This window comes from Bos grunniens, chromosome 22 (genome assembly GCF_055505025.1).
Source record: "Bos grunniens cultivar Pamir isolate PY7600 chromosome 22, Bosgru_T2T1.0, whole genome shotgun sequence".
NCBI classification, from domain to species: Eukaryota; Metazoa; Chordata; class Mammalia; order Artiodactyla; family Bovidae; genus Bos; species Bos grunniens.
This window is the reverse complement of record NC_141186.1, coordinates 11,155,756-11,170,198: the sequence shown is the minus strand read 5'-3', so window position 1 is coordinate 11,170,198 and position 14,443 is coordinate 11,155,756. Positions and strand designations below refer to the sequence as shown.

General features: G+C 46.1%; 1 protein-coding gene across 2 annotated transcripts in view; it reads right to left on the bottom strand.

Moving 5' to 3' along the window:
• Nucleotides 1-717: 717 nt before the first annotated feature.
• The window catches only part of GOLGA4 (golgin A4), a 124,247-nt gene continuing 110,521 nt past the window's right edge, over nt 718-14,443 (bottom strand). Inside the window, exons 25-29 of one of the 2 annotated variants that reach the window (XM_086365868.1) lie at nt 14,176-14,321; nt 13,363-13,437; nt 11,839-11,922; nt 11,246-11,416; nt 8,702-8,797 (exon numbers count right to left, since the gene is read on the bottom strand). In XM_086365868.1, coding sequence (XP_086221994.1) covers nt 11,344-11,416; nt 11,839-11,922; nt 13,363-13,437; nt 14,176-14,321 — 378 coding nt within the window. In that variant the 3' untranslated portion in view covers nt 8,702-8,797; nt 11,246-11,343. Of the gene's footprint in view, nt 873-8,701; nt 8,798-11,245; nt 11,417-11,838; nt 11,923-13,362; nt 13,438-14,175; nt 14,322-14,443 lie in introns of those variants that run through there. The other variant, XM_086365869.1, reaches the window with a different exon arrangement.

Genomic DNA, 14,443 nt, shown 5'->3' with positions numbered 1-14,443 from the left:
CCAGCTTGCAGAACCACAGCATATGCAATGAGACCGACCTAGGACCCATCCTAGCTCAGCTCTCACACTAGCTGTGTGCCCTTCAGTAAAGTGATTTGCACTTTTAAAACCTCAATTTTCTCATCTGCAAAATGGAGCTGGGGTCAGGACTAAAGTAGCAAGTGTCAAACACCCACCACATATACGGTCGTAAAAACCTTTCCCAACCCAGAGACTGAACCCACGTCTCCTGCACTGCAGGCAGATTCTTTACCATCTGAGCCACCAGGGAAACACCCTACTCCCCCAAAAACACTTTAATCCATTAATCATCCCAGAAATTAAACCCATCATATTGATAGTTTCCCCAAATGCACTGACTTTATTTGGAATTAGAGAAACTAGCATTCAGTCATCTGGAGTCCAAAGGTCCAAGAGGAGAGACATGGAAGTGCTTAGCACTGACTGCCCTGCAGGCCCATCTGCTCTGCATTAGCTGCTTTTCCTATGTTTGTTATTCCTGGTGTTAAATCTCCTCCAATTCTTGTGTGAAAAGTTCGGACGCACAATAACCTCTTTATCACATTTTCAAAATCTGGGCCTGTCCTGGAAAGTTTACACCTTTTCTTGTTGCCATTGTTTTCATGTGGATTTGGGTTTCTGAAAAAAGGCACTTGGAACACTTTACTGGAAACCCTTCTGTGTACGCTGGATGCAGACAAATCTCGTCGAAGAATGAAAACGAGATGTCAGAGGAGTTACAACCACACCACGTGGTCTCTGTGTTGTTCCTCAGCTGTAGTCTTGCAAGGAAGACCCGGGGCTGAAGCGCGTGGTCAGAAGTCTACGGCTGATCAGCCCCCTCCCTCAGCCTCTCTCCTTTGGGGGTGAAACTGCATAATACCAAAAAGAGAAACAGAGACATGCCAATGTTAGGATACGGAATAAAAAAGCACACATAATTATGTAAAAATATGTATAACACAATAACAATACTGGGGACCACTCACTGAGTATTATTTGTGTGCCATGCTTCGTTCACTTAAGTGCTATTTAAACCTCAGAATAAGCCTATGAGTTAGGTACAGAACTTGTGAGGACTCTGAGGCACAAGTGATAGAAAATTCACCTCAAGCTGACTCATAATATAAACGGATAGTTACTGGATATGTCAGTTAAAAATCCTGATTTAGTTCCGGCATCAAGTGAGACTTGATTCAGCAACTGCAAAGGATATCCCCAAGGCTGCAGATTTCTCCTTTTCCTCCCTGCCTTTTCTTATTGGCTTTCTCTTTGGAATTCGTGCAGTCAACCCAGAAATTCCAGGATTTCCCAAGATGGCAAAATGAGAGATCAAAAATCCTGTGACAGAAATGAAGAATCCCTCTGATGAGAGCAGTTAGTAGACTGGACATGACTGAGGAGAGACCCTCTGAGCTGGATGATATGTCAATAGAAACTTCTCAAATTGAAAATTCAAAACGGGAAAAAAAAAACTGGAGGAAAAAAGGGAACAGAACAACTGGAACTGTGAGACGACTATAAAATGTGTCACATACATAGTATGGAAGTATTGAAAGAAGGAGAAAGGAGCAGAAGAAAAATTTAAGGTAATAATGAAACTGCCCCCAAATTAATGTCAGACAGCAAACCACAGATCCAGGAAGATCAGAGAGCACCAAGAAGGGAAAATGCCAAAAGAGAGAAAGAAAGGGAGAGAAGACAGGAGGGAGGGAGGGAAGAAGGAAGGAGAAAGAGAAAGAGGCCCCTGGGAGCAGGCTGAGGTGCACAGACAGCCAGGGCTTACCTACACACTGACTTGAGATCAGTTCAAGAAAGTGTACACCTTAAAGAAAAAAAAGAAAGAAAGAAAAAAGACAAACCCTACACATCTGTGCCTGCTCAGTCGCTTCAGTCATGTCTGACTCTTGGCGACCCTATGGACCACAGTCCACCAGGCTCCTCTGTCCGTGGGATTCTCCAGGCAAGAATACTGGAGTGGGTTGCCAGGTCCTCCTCCAGGGGATCCTCCTCCAGGGGATCCTTCTCCAGGGGATCTTCCCAACCCAGGGATCTAACCTGTGTCTCTTTGTGTCTCCTGCATTGTTAAGCAGGTTCTTTACCACTAGCGCCACCTGGGAAGCCCTCCCCACATCCAGACGTATCGTATTCGAACTGCAGAAAACTCAATGTTAACGAAATAGATGAGTCCACTATCAGAGTTGGAGACTTTAGCACCCCTCCATCAGAAACAGACAGACTCAGCAGACAACCAGTAAGGACGTGGCTGAACTCCACAGCACCAAGAGCCAATCCCGAAAGGGAGACCCGCACAGCAGGAGACCCAGAGCAGGCAGAATGTTCCACGAGTGGGCCCCGGGTCTGCCCCCTGGGAGAGGCTGCCTCAACACTGTTTCCTGGGCCTATGCCCCACACTCTGGGGGAGGTTCCTTCTGTGTTGTCCTTGGCCACTGGAGGCTCTGCCCTCTCTAGGGCTGCACCAGGTCACAAACCCTGTGCCACCTCCGAGACTCTCTTGATGACGTCCTTCACCCACAGTTCTAGGAATCCACCCTGAAAACATCCTTCCAAATCACAAAACACAAGATCAAAACACAAAGCATATACATAAGGTCATTCACTGCAGCCCTATTTGCAATAGCAACTCAACTGGAAAGAACTCACATGTTTGTCAGTAGGGGTCTGGTTGAATAAATTACATCCATGCAATGAAATTCTGATGTAGCTGTAAAAAGAATGAGGAAGTTTTCTGTGCACTGGAGTGATCTCCACGATATATTGTTCAGTGGAAAAAAAAAATACACAAGATATACAACAATGCATATAGTATGCCAACTTTGGTGTAAGGAAAAGGGGGGAAATACATATATGTGCCTATTTTTGCCAGAAGAAACACTGAAAAATGGGGTCAAGTGTCGGAAGGGAAATGAGATTTCTCTAAGGATGCCTCTTAATACTGTTTTGACTTTGAACTGCACAAACGTTTAATATATCCAAAAATAAAGTTACATCAGAAAGGAAAAAATGCAAACCCCCAAACCGAAGGGAGAGATCTAAGGATCCAGTGACCATTAGGAGTTGGTGAGGAGACACGGAAGCCTTTAACTGATATGGGGGTGACGTACCAGGAGCAGGTCTGGGGGATCAGGATTCAGCCTGGGCCAGGCTAAGGTCGAGCTGCAATTACACAACCAAGCAGAGACGTTGCGCGCGCAGTTGCGAGAGTCTGGAGACCAGGGAGGAGATATAAGTGAGCGCCACTGGCACGCAGCGGGTGTTTAAAGCCAGGAGACAGGATGAGATCACCGAGGGGATGCAGATAAGAGAGAGGAAAAGCCTGGAGCCTGAACCCCAGGGCCCTAGGTTGTCAGCGGTCAGGGAAGATGAGGATGTCCCGGCCAGCGAATCGGGAGGCGGAGTGGATTCCAAGTGAGGGGAGGGTTTCCTGGAAGAGAAAGGGGCCACGTGTTCGACTCAGATGAGAGCCAGCGAGACCACCTGCCTGCGCAAGGGTCCTGGCCGAGGGCAGTTTCCAGGGAGGAGCTTAACGGGAATGGAGGCAAACAGGTCAGGGATGGTGAGCGTAGTTCTCTCTTTTTAAAGTCTTTTCTCTAAAGAGGCAGGGAGCAATGGGGTGATAGGTGGGGGGAAGACGTGGAATCCCAGAGCTTTGCCTTTTGAGGCAGGAGCGGGACAGCCTATTTGGGAGCAGCTGGTGAGGGTTCAGCAGTGAGGGGACAACACGATGGCCAGAGAGAGGGTGTAATAATATAACCTCTACCAGGAGGGAAGTGCTCCACAAGGAGGACCAGCCTCTGGTTCTGCCCGTAAATGGCCACAGACCTGTGAGTGGCTCCTGTCTCCAAGGGACAATCAAAGTGAAACCGCCTCCGTCAATCAGCACCCGGATTAGATATGAACGGCGGAAGCCTCGCCAACCGCTCCAGCTCTCAGAGCTTCCTGGGAAGATCTAGGAGGCTCTTGAGCCCCCGTGTGACTCTCAGAGCTTCCGACAAGCCTCTCTGCAAGCAGTCACATCGCTCACACAGCCGTCCAGGGTCAGAGGACAGGGGACCCCACAGAAGCCATCGCCGCTGGCAGCCAGAGCACCACACCCAGGGCCCAGACAAAACTAGAGACGGGAAGGCCCGGGATGAAGAAGTCTCTCTCCCTCTTTCTTCACAGCTGTGCCATCTGCACACTGGCCTGACCCGGTGACTTGCTTGAACCAACAGAAGGTAGTGGAAGCAACAGCATGCAGGAAGGGAGCTGGGCCTTATGGAGGTCTGTGGGCTCCCACTGTCCCCAGCCCCCTGCTGCGCTGCCCGTGAACAAGCACGTGCTCCCTGCTGGACTCGGGGTGACCACACAGCAGAGACCAGACAGCCTGGCCCCTGGACCAGCACATCTCAGCAGGCACAGAGCTGACTCCAGATGCACGTGTGAGCCCAGCTGAGATGGGAAGAACATCCGCCAGACACAGCCCAAAGGGCCAATCCACAAGCATCAATTGACACATCCAACTGATGTCCACTGGTGACCAAGAAGAATTCAGTCACTGCTGTTTACAGCACATCTTTGGTGAAGAATTATTCAATGAGACTTTAAACCTCTGGGCACAACAGAGTGTGGGCTGAGGCCAGGCGTGGGAATGGAAGGCAAAGGCCTGAGGGAAGGACCAGCATGAGTAGGGTGGGCCCCGAAAGTGCACAGCACAGGATGGCACAGCTGGGCAGCCCTAGATCCGACCTGTGACCCCACACCTCTGCCCACCAGCCTGACACACACAGGCCTCAAGGAGGTAGATTCCTGGAGCTCACATGACCAGTACAACCCCAGATCACCCCTCCTCAAGAGGTCATAGGTCCCTGTCCACCACAGTCTGGCCAGAATTCTCCTGCAGTGTAGAAGCTCTGAGGAGGAACAAGGTAGACCTTCAAGCCAGTCATCCAAGGGGCACCCTGCTGCCAACACAAGCTGAAAAAAGCTGCAGGAGAATCACAGAGGAGAAAAAGGGTTTCACTTAAATCAAGAAGGCAAAAGGAGGGCTTCCTTGGTCACCCAGTGGTTAAGAATACTCCTTGCAATACAAGGGACACTGGTTCAATCCCTGGTGGGGTAAGATCCCACATGCCTTGGGCAACTAAGTCCCAGCACCACAACGACTGTGACTGCTCTCTGGAGCCCTCAAGCCACAGCTAATGAGCCTTCACATCCTAAAGCCTGGGCACCGCAACTCCCTGTTCGCTGCAACTAGAGAAAGCCCTAGAGCAGCAATGAAGACCCAGTACAGACATACATAAGTATTTGGGGAAAAAAAGAAGGCAGAATGAGACTTCAGACCTGAGACGGAAGATACTGAGGATTGTGTTAGCGATTCAGCCTGAATTTGAAAAGGCCCAGGTTTGGAAGGTTTGAAATCATTGAGTCCAAGGTTCAAATCCTGCCTTCTAGATTACTGGCCTGCAGCTTTCTGACATCCACGGTGACCCAGTTTCCTCACTTCTGGCTGTTATGAAAGTTAAAGGAAATAAGGCATGCACACATGTACAGTGAGTCAGCCAGGGCCAATTCATCTCCATCCTATGGTTCTGAAACCTGAACTCTCAACCACCGCTTCTGATGAGCAAACATGTTTCAACGACCATCATATCTGCTCTGTCTGCTGAGGGCGCTCTCTCCCCCTGCCCTCCCCACTCCATCTCTAGTTATGCAATTCCAGCATATTCCATCACTCCCAAGGAAAGAACCCAACTGTATATCATCCATCACACGACCACGAGGCAGGCATCTGACATTTTCTGATCCTTGCGGCATTTTATTGTTTAAGCTATCTTTGTCATGGCTCAATAAAGCTTCAACTTTTAAAACAACTAAGTCAGTCAGTTCAGTCGTTCAGTTGTGTCTGACTCTTTCTGACCCCATGGACTGCAGCACACCAGGCTATCCTGTCCATCACCAACTCCCAGAGCTTGCTCAAACTCACATCCTACAGTCGGTGATGCCATCCAACCATCTCATCCTGTGTCATCCCCTTCTCCTCCTGCGTTCAATCCTTCCCAGCATAAGGGTCCTTTCTAATAAGTCAGCTCTTTGCATCAGGTGGCCAAAGTATTAGAGCTTCAGCCTCAGCATCAGTCCTTTCAAAGAACATTCAGGAGTGATTTCCTTTAGGATTGACTGGTTTATATCCTTGCAGTCCAAGAGTCTTCTCCAACCCCACAGTTCAAAAGCATCAATTTTTTGGCACTCAGCTTTCGTTATGGTCTGACTCTTGTATCCAAACATGACTACAGGAAAAACCACTAAAGGTGAACCCTAATGAGTCAAATGGGACAACAATGCCTACACCCTCTAGGAGGGCTTGAATGCTGTGAGGAGGAGAAGATACTCCATGAACGTTCCTTCCTCCTCCATCTTCCCACTTAAACAGGAGCAGTGAGCTCTGCGGCTGCCCTGGAGTGAATCTAATATTAGGCTGTGTAAAAGAGCAGAAGGCAAATAGTCTTGTAAGAGTAGAAGGAGGGAGAGGAGGAGAGAACAAAACAGAGAGAAAGAATCCAAGGGTAAGACACTAGCCCTGCCCACTTCCACGGGGTGCAGAGATGGCCCTTTTATTCAGGGACACAGCTGTTGAGCAAACAGATCTAAAACACAAAGGGAAACTCATTCAGGCCATGAGGGTGATCCACCTTGTCCTTTGACAGTCACTGAGGGACTGCCAGCCACTGGGAACCCCAACAACAGGAAAAGAAAAATTCACAAACAGAACAACTATCTGCGGAGAAAATAAGAGCTGTAGGATAAAGGAGGGGGAAAAATGTAATTCCAATTAGTATTTTCAAAGAGATTTAAGAGAAAGTTTTCATTAGAAGACTAGAAAGTGAAAGTGAAGTCGCTGAGTCGTGTCCCACTCTTTGTGACCCCATGGACTGTAGCCCTACCAGGCTCCTCCGTCCACGGGATTTTCCAGGCAAGAGTACTGGAGTGAGTTGCCATTTCCTTCTCCAGGAGATCTTCCCGACCCAGGGATTGAACCCAGGTCTCCCACATTGTAGGCAGACGCTTTACCATCAGCCACCAGGGAAGCCCCCATTAGAAGACTACTTCAGTTTAAAAAAATTAATATTGAAATTATTAACATCACAAATATAGAACCTTAAGTTCAGCTTTAATTTCATTAATTATGAATCTACCAAATTTCAAGCAATTATTTTCAGGAGGTTTTTGTAACTTCATTAAATACCCTTTGCTTGAAATTACTATATTAATAAACGTATTACATTTGATTTCCTTTATAAGCATTTCATTCGGCTTCCCTTGTGGCTTAACTGGTAAAGAATCTGCCTGCAATGTAGGAGACTTGGGTTTGATCCCTGCATTGAGAAGATTCCCTGGAGAAGGGAAAGGCTACCCACTCCAGTATTCTGGCCTGGAGAACTCCATGGACTGTATAGTCCATGGGGTCATAAAGAGTTGGACATGACTGAGTGACTTTCACATACATAAGCATTTCAGGATTCACAGAACTCTAAAAGCTCCCAAGTACTTAAATAATTCATTATTTGACCAAGGTTGATAAATCTAACGGATAAAACTTAATATCTATCTTGGTATCTTAAATATTCCAATATTATTTATAAGCTTAATAAAGTTTCAGCTTAAAATCACAAATCTAAATCAATTCTTCAATCATACGTTTTAAAATGAATCCAAGGCTAATTTATTAGCTCACTTAATATGCCAATTATCTTAAAAATACAAATAACCCCAAAAGATTAGGACCATGGATTTATTTCAACATTTACATTCGATTCTAAATTCAGAATCATCCTAGAGGATGATCGTGTTCTTTCCAACAACTTTGGGCCAAGCCTGAATGTTGGATTAAACTCCGGGAGCCTTGGTTTACTCCACCTAAATTTGGAGGTGCCCACTGGAGTGAAGATCCCCGTTGACCCTGTGTGATCAGATGTTCAGAAGTTACAGGAGACTTGGTGGTCTGCGCTCTTTCTGGGCCGGAGTCCTGCTTCCCTGAGAGCCCAGGGTGTTGTCTTCTAACCCTCAGGCCCAGCCCTGCCCTCGCCCCCCAGATTAGGCCTCCCCCAGGGTTGCTCACTGGGGAGGACACCTGGATTCTCAAACCCACAGATGGGTGCCTCCTACCCTCCTCAGCTGAGTACCCTAGGCTAGGCCCCTAGACGCGCCAGCAGCAGCCCAGTGCCTTCACTGGCCCTGGGAGTAGCCCCCTGCTCACAGCTGGCCTGGACTGAGGAATAACTGACTTACTGTATGAAAGAACAATCAGGGCTAGAGGAAACACGTATTAGAATCAGAAGGCAAGTCCAGGACAGGAGAATAGAGAGAATCAAGCCAGCAGGGGCAGCCCAGGGGTTCACACTGAAACAGAATCTCTCTGGCTACAGCCTTGCAATCTGTATTTTAGAATTTCAGTGGGCCCATTCTAATTTTAAGAGTTATGAAATGTGGGACCTAAATTTGGCACCAGGCTTCCATGTGGCCAAAGGGAAAAGAGAAACATGTCATGTGATACATAAAAGAGTTCTCATTGGCCAGAAGAGAAAATACATTGACACTTTCCCTAGCACTTGTCTATAAGTAAACTTCTTACCTATTGGTGACCCATAGTTGTAAAGAACACATAATCATTGATTCCCTTGAGTTCTTCCTTACGGAGGCCTTTGAGTATCACCCAAGGTACGGACTGAAACTGATTAGCAAAAGCACTTATACAGGGACCGAGGAAACATGGGTTAAGGGTGTTCTTCCTGTTGGTCTGAATACATCCAAAGAGAAAATTTGTTAAGGTTTGTGGATGGCAGAATTTTTTTCAAACAAAACCTCATGGAGAACCTCAATATACGAAACAAGTAAAAGTGGAGCAGCCCTGAGAGGAGGCCCAGAACCTCATCCTTTCGTCCTGCCCCTGGCTCTGCAGGGTTCCCTGAAGCATGTCCTTCGGGGAAATACACTTACACTTGTGCCAGCAGGCAGGCTGGACGCCCTGTATGAGCTCAGCTGACTGATAGTGACTGTACTGAGCTGAGAAGTGTTTTGACAAACTGCTTGCATTCAGCTCCCCAAATCGTCACCTGCTCACTGCATTCACACCCTTACAAATCCTTTCTGAATCCTCCTCTTGAGAGATGGTGTGAATTTCCCCACCCCTGAATTCTGAGTTTGGCCCAGGTTGTGATCTAAGCAGAAGCTTCCAAAAGGGTTTGCAGGTTGCCATTTCTGCTCCTGTATCTAAACCTTTGTTACCGTCAGTAGAAACTGTTAAGAGGCTAGATGAGAATTTCAGGCAAGGCTTTACTGGGACCCCTGCTGCGGCACAAGGGAGCAGAAGCAACAGGGTCCCTTGCTCCCAGTGGCTGGCTGGTCTCTTAGATGCGGTGGGGTGGGGGATGGTGGTTCAGATTGGTGGGTCAGGCTGGAGGGGTGGCTTAGGTGGTCTGCACACCCCCTTGGTGGTGCTGTGTGCAGGGACCATGTGTGGGGCCCTGCTTTGCTCCCAGTACCTGACAAGTTTGTGTCTTATTGTTCATAATTTGTCCCAACTGCAAATACACACAGTTTCCTTAGTTCCTTATAGTTTCCCGTATTCTGTTGCTCAGGGAGAGTTTGTCCAGGTGCAAATACTGCAGCAAAGGGCCCGCGATCCCACCCTGTCTCAGATCCCTTGGCTAGTGAGTAAATGGCCAAGCCAGACCTGGAAGCCTGGCAGGCTGGCCCCACAGTCTGCGTTCTTAGCCAGCATGCTATGTTGCCTCTCCAAGACATTAGGGAAATTTAAGCTCTTTGGAGCTTTCCCAGGTTCTTTCCCTGGGCCTAACCTAACCTTCAAATCTAAGGTGGCTTAATCCCCTCCCCCCAAAAAAATCTAGGAAAGTAGGAATGAAAACAGGGGAGAGACCCTCTCTAGCTGTACTCATTTCTCCTGGTGTGTCCTGATCTACTGTGATGTGTGTGACAAGTAACTGGTTCCTTAAAATATTAATATTTGTGATGAACTCACTTATAAAACAAGTGAAAACAAAGCCCTAGTTCTGCTCATAACTGTATTCTTATTGGTCCCTTGTGTTCCCATGTCTTAAGAGAGAAAGAGGTCTTTAAAATTTTTCCCAGTCTTAAAATGTTTTTTTTTGTTTTTAATTACAGAAAAAGTACTGGTACTTTTTATCTTCTTTCTTAATTCACTTGTTCATCCATTCATTCATTTATATTCAATACACATTTATTTTGTGCTTATTACATATTCCAGGTCGTAAGGATACAACTGTAGACAAGACAGATAATGAGCCTGGCCTCTTGGAGTTCTCATTCTAGTACAAAGAAAACAATAATTTTTACTGCGGGCAGGCAATACTTGATGCCCTGAAAAAAACTAAGGAAGGATGAGGAAATAAAGATTCCATGGAAGTGACCAGGGAAGACCAGTTATAACCACTATTATGAATTAGCTGCTAATGCTTCTAGTTTACATCTATTAAAAAGTGAATGTTCTCTGTCACAGAGCACCAGGTTGCGCTCCCTGCATCATACAGCAAATTCCCACTGGCTATCTACTTTACATACGGTAATGTATACGCTTCCATGCTGCTCTCTCCATTCATCCCACCCTCTCCTTCCTGCCCTGTGTCTGCAAGTCTGTTCTGTCTGCCTCTCTATTCCTGCCCTGCAAATAGGTTCATCAGTACCATTTTCCTAGATTCCATATGTATGCATTAATATATGGCATCAGTTTTTGTCTTTCTGACTTACTTCACTCTCTATAATAGACTCTAGGTTCATCCCTCATCAGAACTGACTCTAATGCATTCCTTTTATGGCTGAGTAATATTCCATTGTATATATGTAGCACAACTTCTTTAACCATTCATCTCCGACACCCTAGAAGGGGTGGGAAGTTCAAGAGGGAGGGGACATATGTACACCTATAGCTGTTCACGCTGATGTGTGGCAGAAAGCAACACAATATTATAAAGCAATTATCCTTCAATTAAAAATAATTTTTAAAAAATATTTTTTAAAAGTGCATATATCTGGAACAATATATAGAATTCTTCAAATCACTAAATAATACGCACTAAATATATACTAACTACAATCACATTGTGTAAGAGACCAGCTTCAGGGAGGATAGAGCAGACATATTTCTCCCTAAGCCTCCTACTAAGTACAGCTGAAAACCCTGGGCACTGTATTAATATATAAAACAAACCTAGGAAGACTTGCAAAGTGGAGTGGAAGAGGCAAACTGGTCAGGGCACTTGGGTCCTGAGGCATGACATGCCATGAGCTTCCTCTGCCTCGTATACGTCAGACATGGAACTGAAGAAACTGGCTAACTGGAAACACTGGATGCTCAAGCGAAGGACCAGCAAAGGGCAGCCTGGCAAGACAGAAAGCTTTTAGACAACCACCGCTCTACTCCAGCCATACACATAAAAAACTTCCAGCAAGAAACAATGTGACCTGCCTCCAACCCCTGCTAGCAAAGGCATAGTGGGGAGCTTGGGGCTCTAACTTCCTCCAGGCTGTAAGGAGGCACCCAAAACTCATGCAGGGTGATGTCAGAGGAGGCTGAGCAGCAAGCAGGTGTAGAAGAAGAGCAGGCTCAATGGAGAGTGGACTTTCACTGCTACTCAAAGGTAAAAAAAAAGGTGAAGAGATCACCCTCCTGTGCGGTCAGTAGAGGTCTAGTGGGCAACTATTAACTCGATACCCCCACCCAGCAGTGATGAGGAGGACCTCCCCACCTTTGGCGTCAATGAAGGCCTAGTAGAACATCTGGACTTCTATCCCATCCTTTACCTGACAAAGATTCTAAGGCAGCCATCAGACATGTGCTTCAATGAGCAATTACAAACACGCTTAAAGCAAAGAAACAGAACGTCTCTGCAAAGAAATGGAAGATATGAAGACCTGAGTGGGAATTTTAGAACTAAAGAATACAATCATTCAAATTAAAAGCTCAATGGATGGGGGACTTCCCTGGTGGTCCAGTGGTTAAGACTTTGCCTTTCAATGCAGGGGTGTGGGTTCAACCCCTGATTACGGAGCTATGATCCTGCATGCCTCACAGACAAAACACCAAAACATAAAACAGAAGCAATATTGCAACAAATTCAGTAAAGACTTCTAAAATGGCCCACATCAAAAAAATAAATAATCATAGTAATAAAAACTCAGTGAATGGGTTCAACAGCAGAAAGGAAGGGACAGAGGAAAAAGTCAATGAACTTATAAATAGAACAAGAGAAATTACTCAATCTGAACAACAGAAACCAAGCTGGGGAAAAAAAAAGGGAGGGGGGGAACAGGGCCTCTGGGACTCGTGGGACTATAACAAAGCATCTAACCTGTCGTTGGGGTCCCAGAAAGAGAGCAGGAAAGGAAGAAGGAAGGGCTAAAAAAAATACTCAAATAATGGCTGGAAAGTTCCCACATTTGGTAAAAGACATAAACCTGTAGGTTTAAGAAGCTGGGCAAAGAGAGACCTAAAGAAATCCACACCAAGATATCACAGTCAAACTTCTAAACACTGAAGACATCACACTATCCTGCAACAACTTTTTCTTTTTTTGCACAGTGTGTCAGTTTTCACTATGTTATGCTAGAGTAGGGCTTCCCCGGTGGCTCAGATGGTAAAGAATCCACCTGCGATGCAAGAGACCTGGGTTCGATCCTTGGGTTGGGAAGATCCCCTGGAGGAGGGCAGGCAACCCCCTCCAGTATTCTTGCCTGGAGAATCTCCATGGACAGAGAAGCCTGGCAGGTTACAGTCCATGGGGCTGCAAAGAGTCGGATACGACTGAAGTAACTTAGCAACTTAGCACGCACTCGCATGCTATAGTAACAAATGACCCCCAAATCTCAGTGACTTATAATAATAACTACTTATTTCTTACTCTTGTTACACATCTGGTCAATGTATCACTTATCCCAGGGCCCAAGCTAAGGCAGAACTCTGTCTCATGTCTTTATCATAGTCTCATGACAGAGATAAAAAGGCAATGGCTGAACTATGCAAGGGCTCTTAAAACTGCCGCTCAGATGTGGCAAAGTCATGTCCACTCAAAACTCATTGACCACAGTCATACAGCCAATCTTAGTGTTTAGGTAAAGAAATGTACTCCACACACTCTAACAGTAGGTACTGTGAACCCTGATAACAAAGTATGTGGATGCATGATCCAAATACAGGGAGGGGGAGAAGAACTGGAAGCAACAATCTAGTCCACCACAATCTGCTCACTGGGTCATAGACATTCATTTCCTTCCTGACTGCCCGTCAAATACATTCATCATCTTCCCAAAATTTCCCCAAAGTCTCACCCAATTGTAGCATCAAACATTATATCCAGGATCTCGTGAGCCACCCCAGATCTTGAGTTAACTTTTCTTGGAAACCTGTGAATGAGAAATACGAATTATCTGTCCTACCCACCCCCAACACACAGTGGTGGGATGATAAAAAGGGGCAGGGAAACACACTACACATTCCCCATTTAAAACAGCAGGGCATGGGACTTCCCTGGTGGTCTAGTGGCTAAGACTCAGAGCTCCCAATGCAGAGGACCCAGGTTCGATCCCTGGTCAGGGACCTTGATCCCACATGCTGGCACAGTCAAATAAATAACCATTTTCCAAAAAACAAAATATAGGGGAGGGTGGCCCAATCCAGGTGTGTGGTAAGCAAGAAGCAGCCTTCCTGCAGCAGGGGAATAAGCAATGGAAAAATTGTAAGAGATGCACCCATACCCACAATTTAACTCTTCAGAGTAAAATTTTAAATGGCCGTATTGTTTACCGAGTGTCGTATATTCACATATGTTTGGTGTTTGGACACTTCTGAAGAACTTGACAACAAAACCTGATTGAAGAGGATTTTAAAGGAAGGCATAAGGGAACTGTTATTACTACAGAAACAATGGCTGGAGTGTGGAAGGAAGGCCTCTGCCTCGCCCACACCCCCACCTGCACACCCCTGTAGCACCGCTGCAGGCACTGCTATTTCAATGCATCTTTGACACTTCAGATCTGAGTGAAGCTCAGTTTTGAAGCAGTGCTCTTAAGAGTATACTGATTCCGAATGCTCGCCCACACATCACATCTTTGGAATGTTTGGGGAAAGAGTGCCAGACAAACCTGGCACACGGTCTTCTGAAGTGTGTCCGTGTTTGGCAATCAAAGGTTGTTGAGAGAAAGACGGGTTGGTCCTGGACTGTTCTTTCCAGTGTGCTTACAATATGGACAGGCCGATCATCATGGAGTACTGAATCAAAATGACCATCCTAGATGTTCAACAGTAGAGAACATGGTGTTAAATGATAGTATCCTGAGGATAAAATATCATGCAATTAAAATCACAGGAATTTTAATGGGCCTTAATATAAATAGACTTATCATTGTAAGC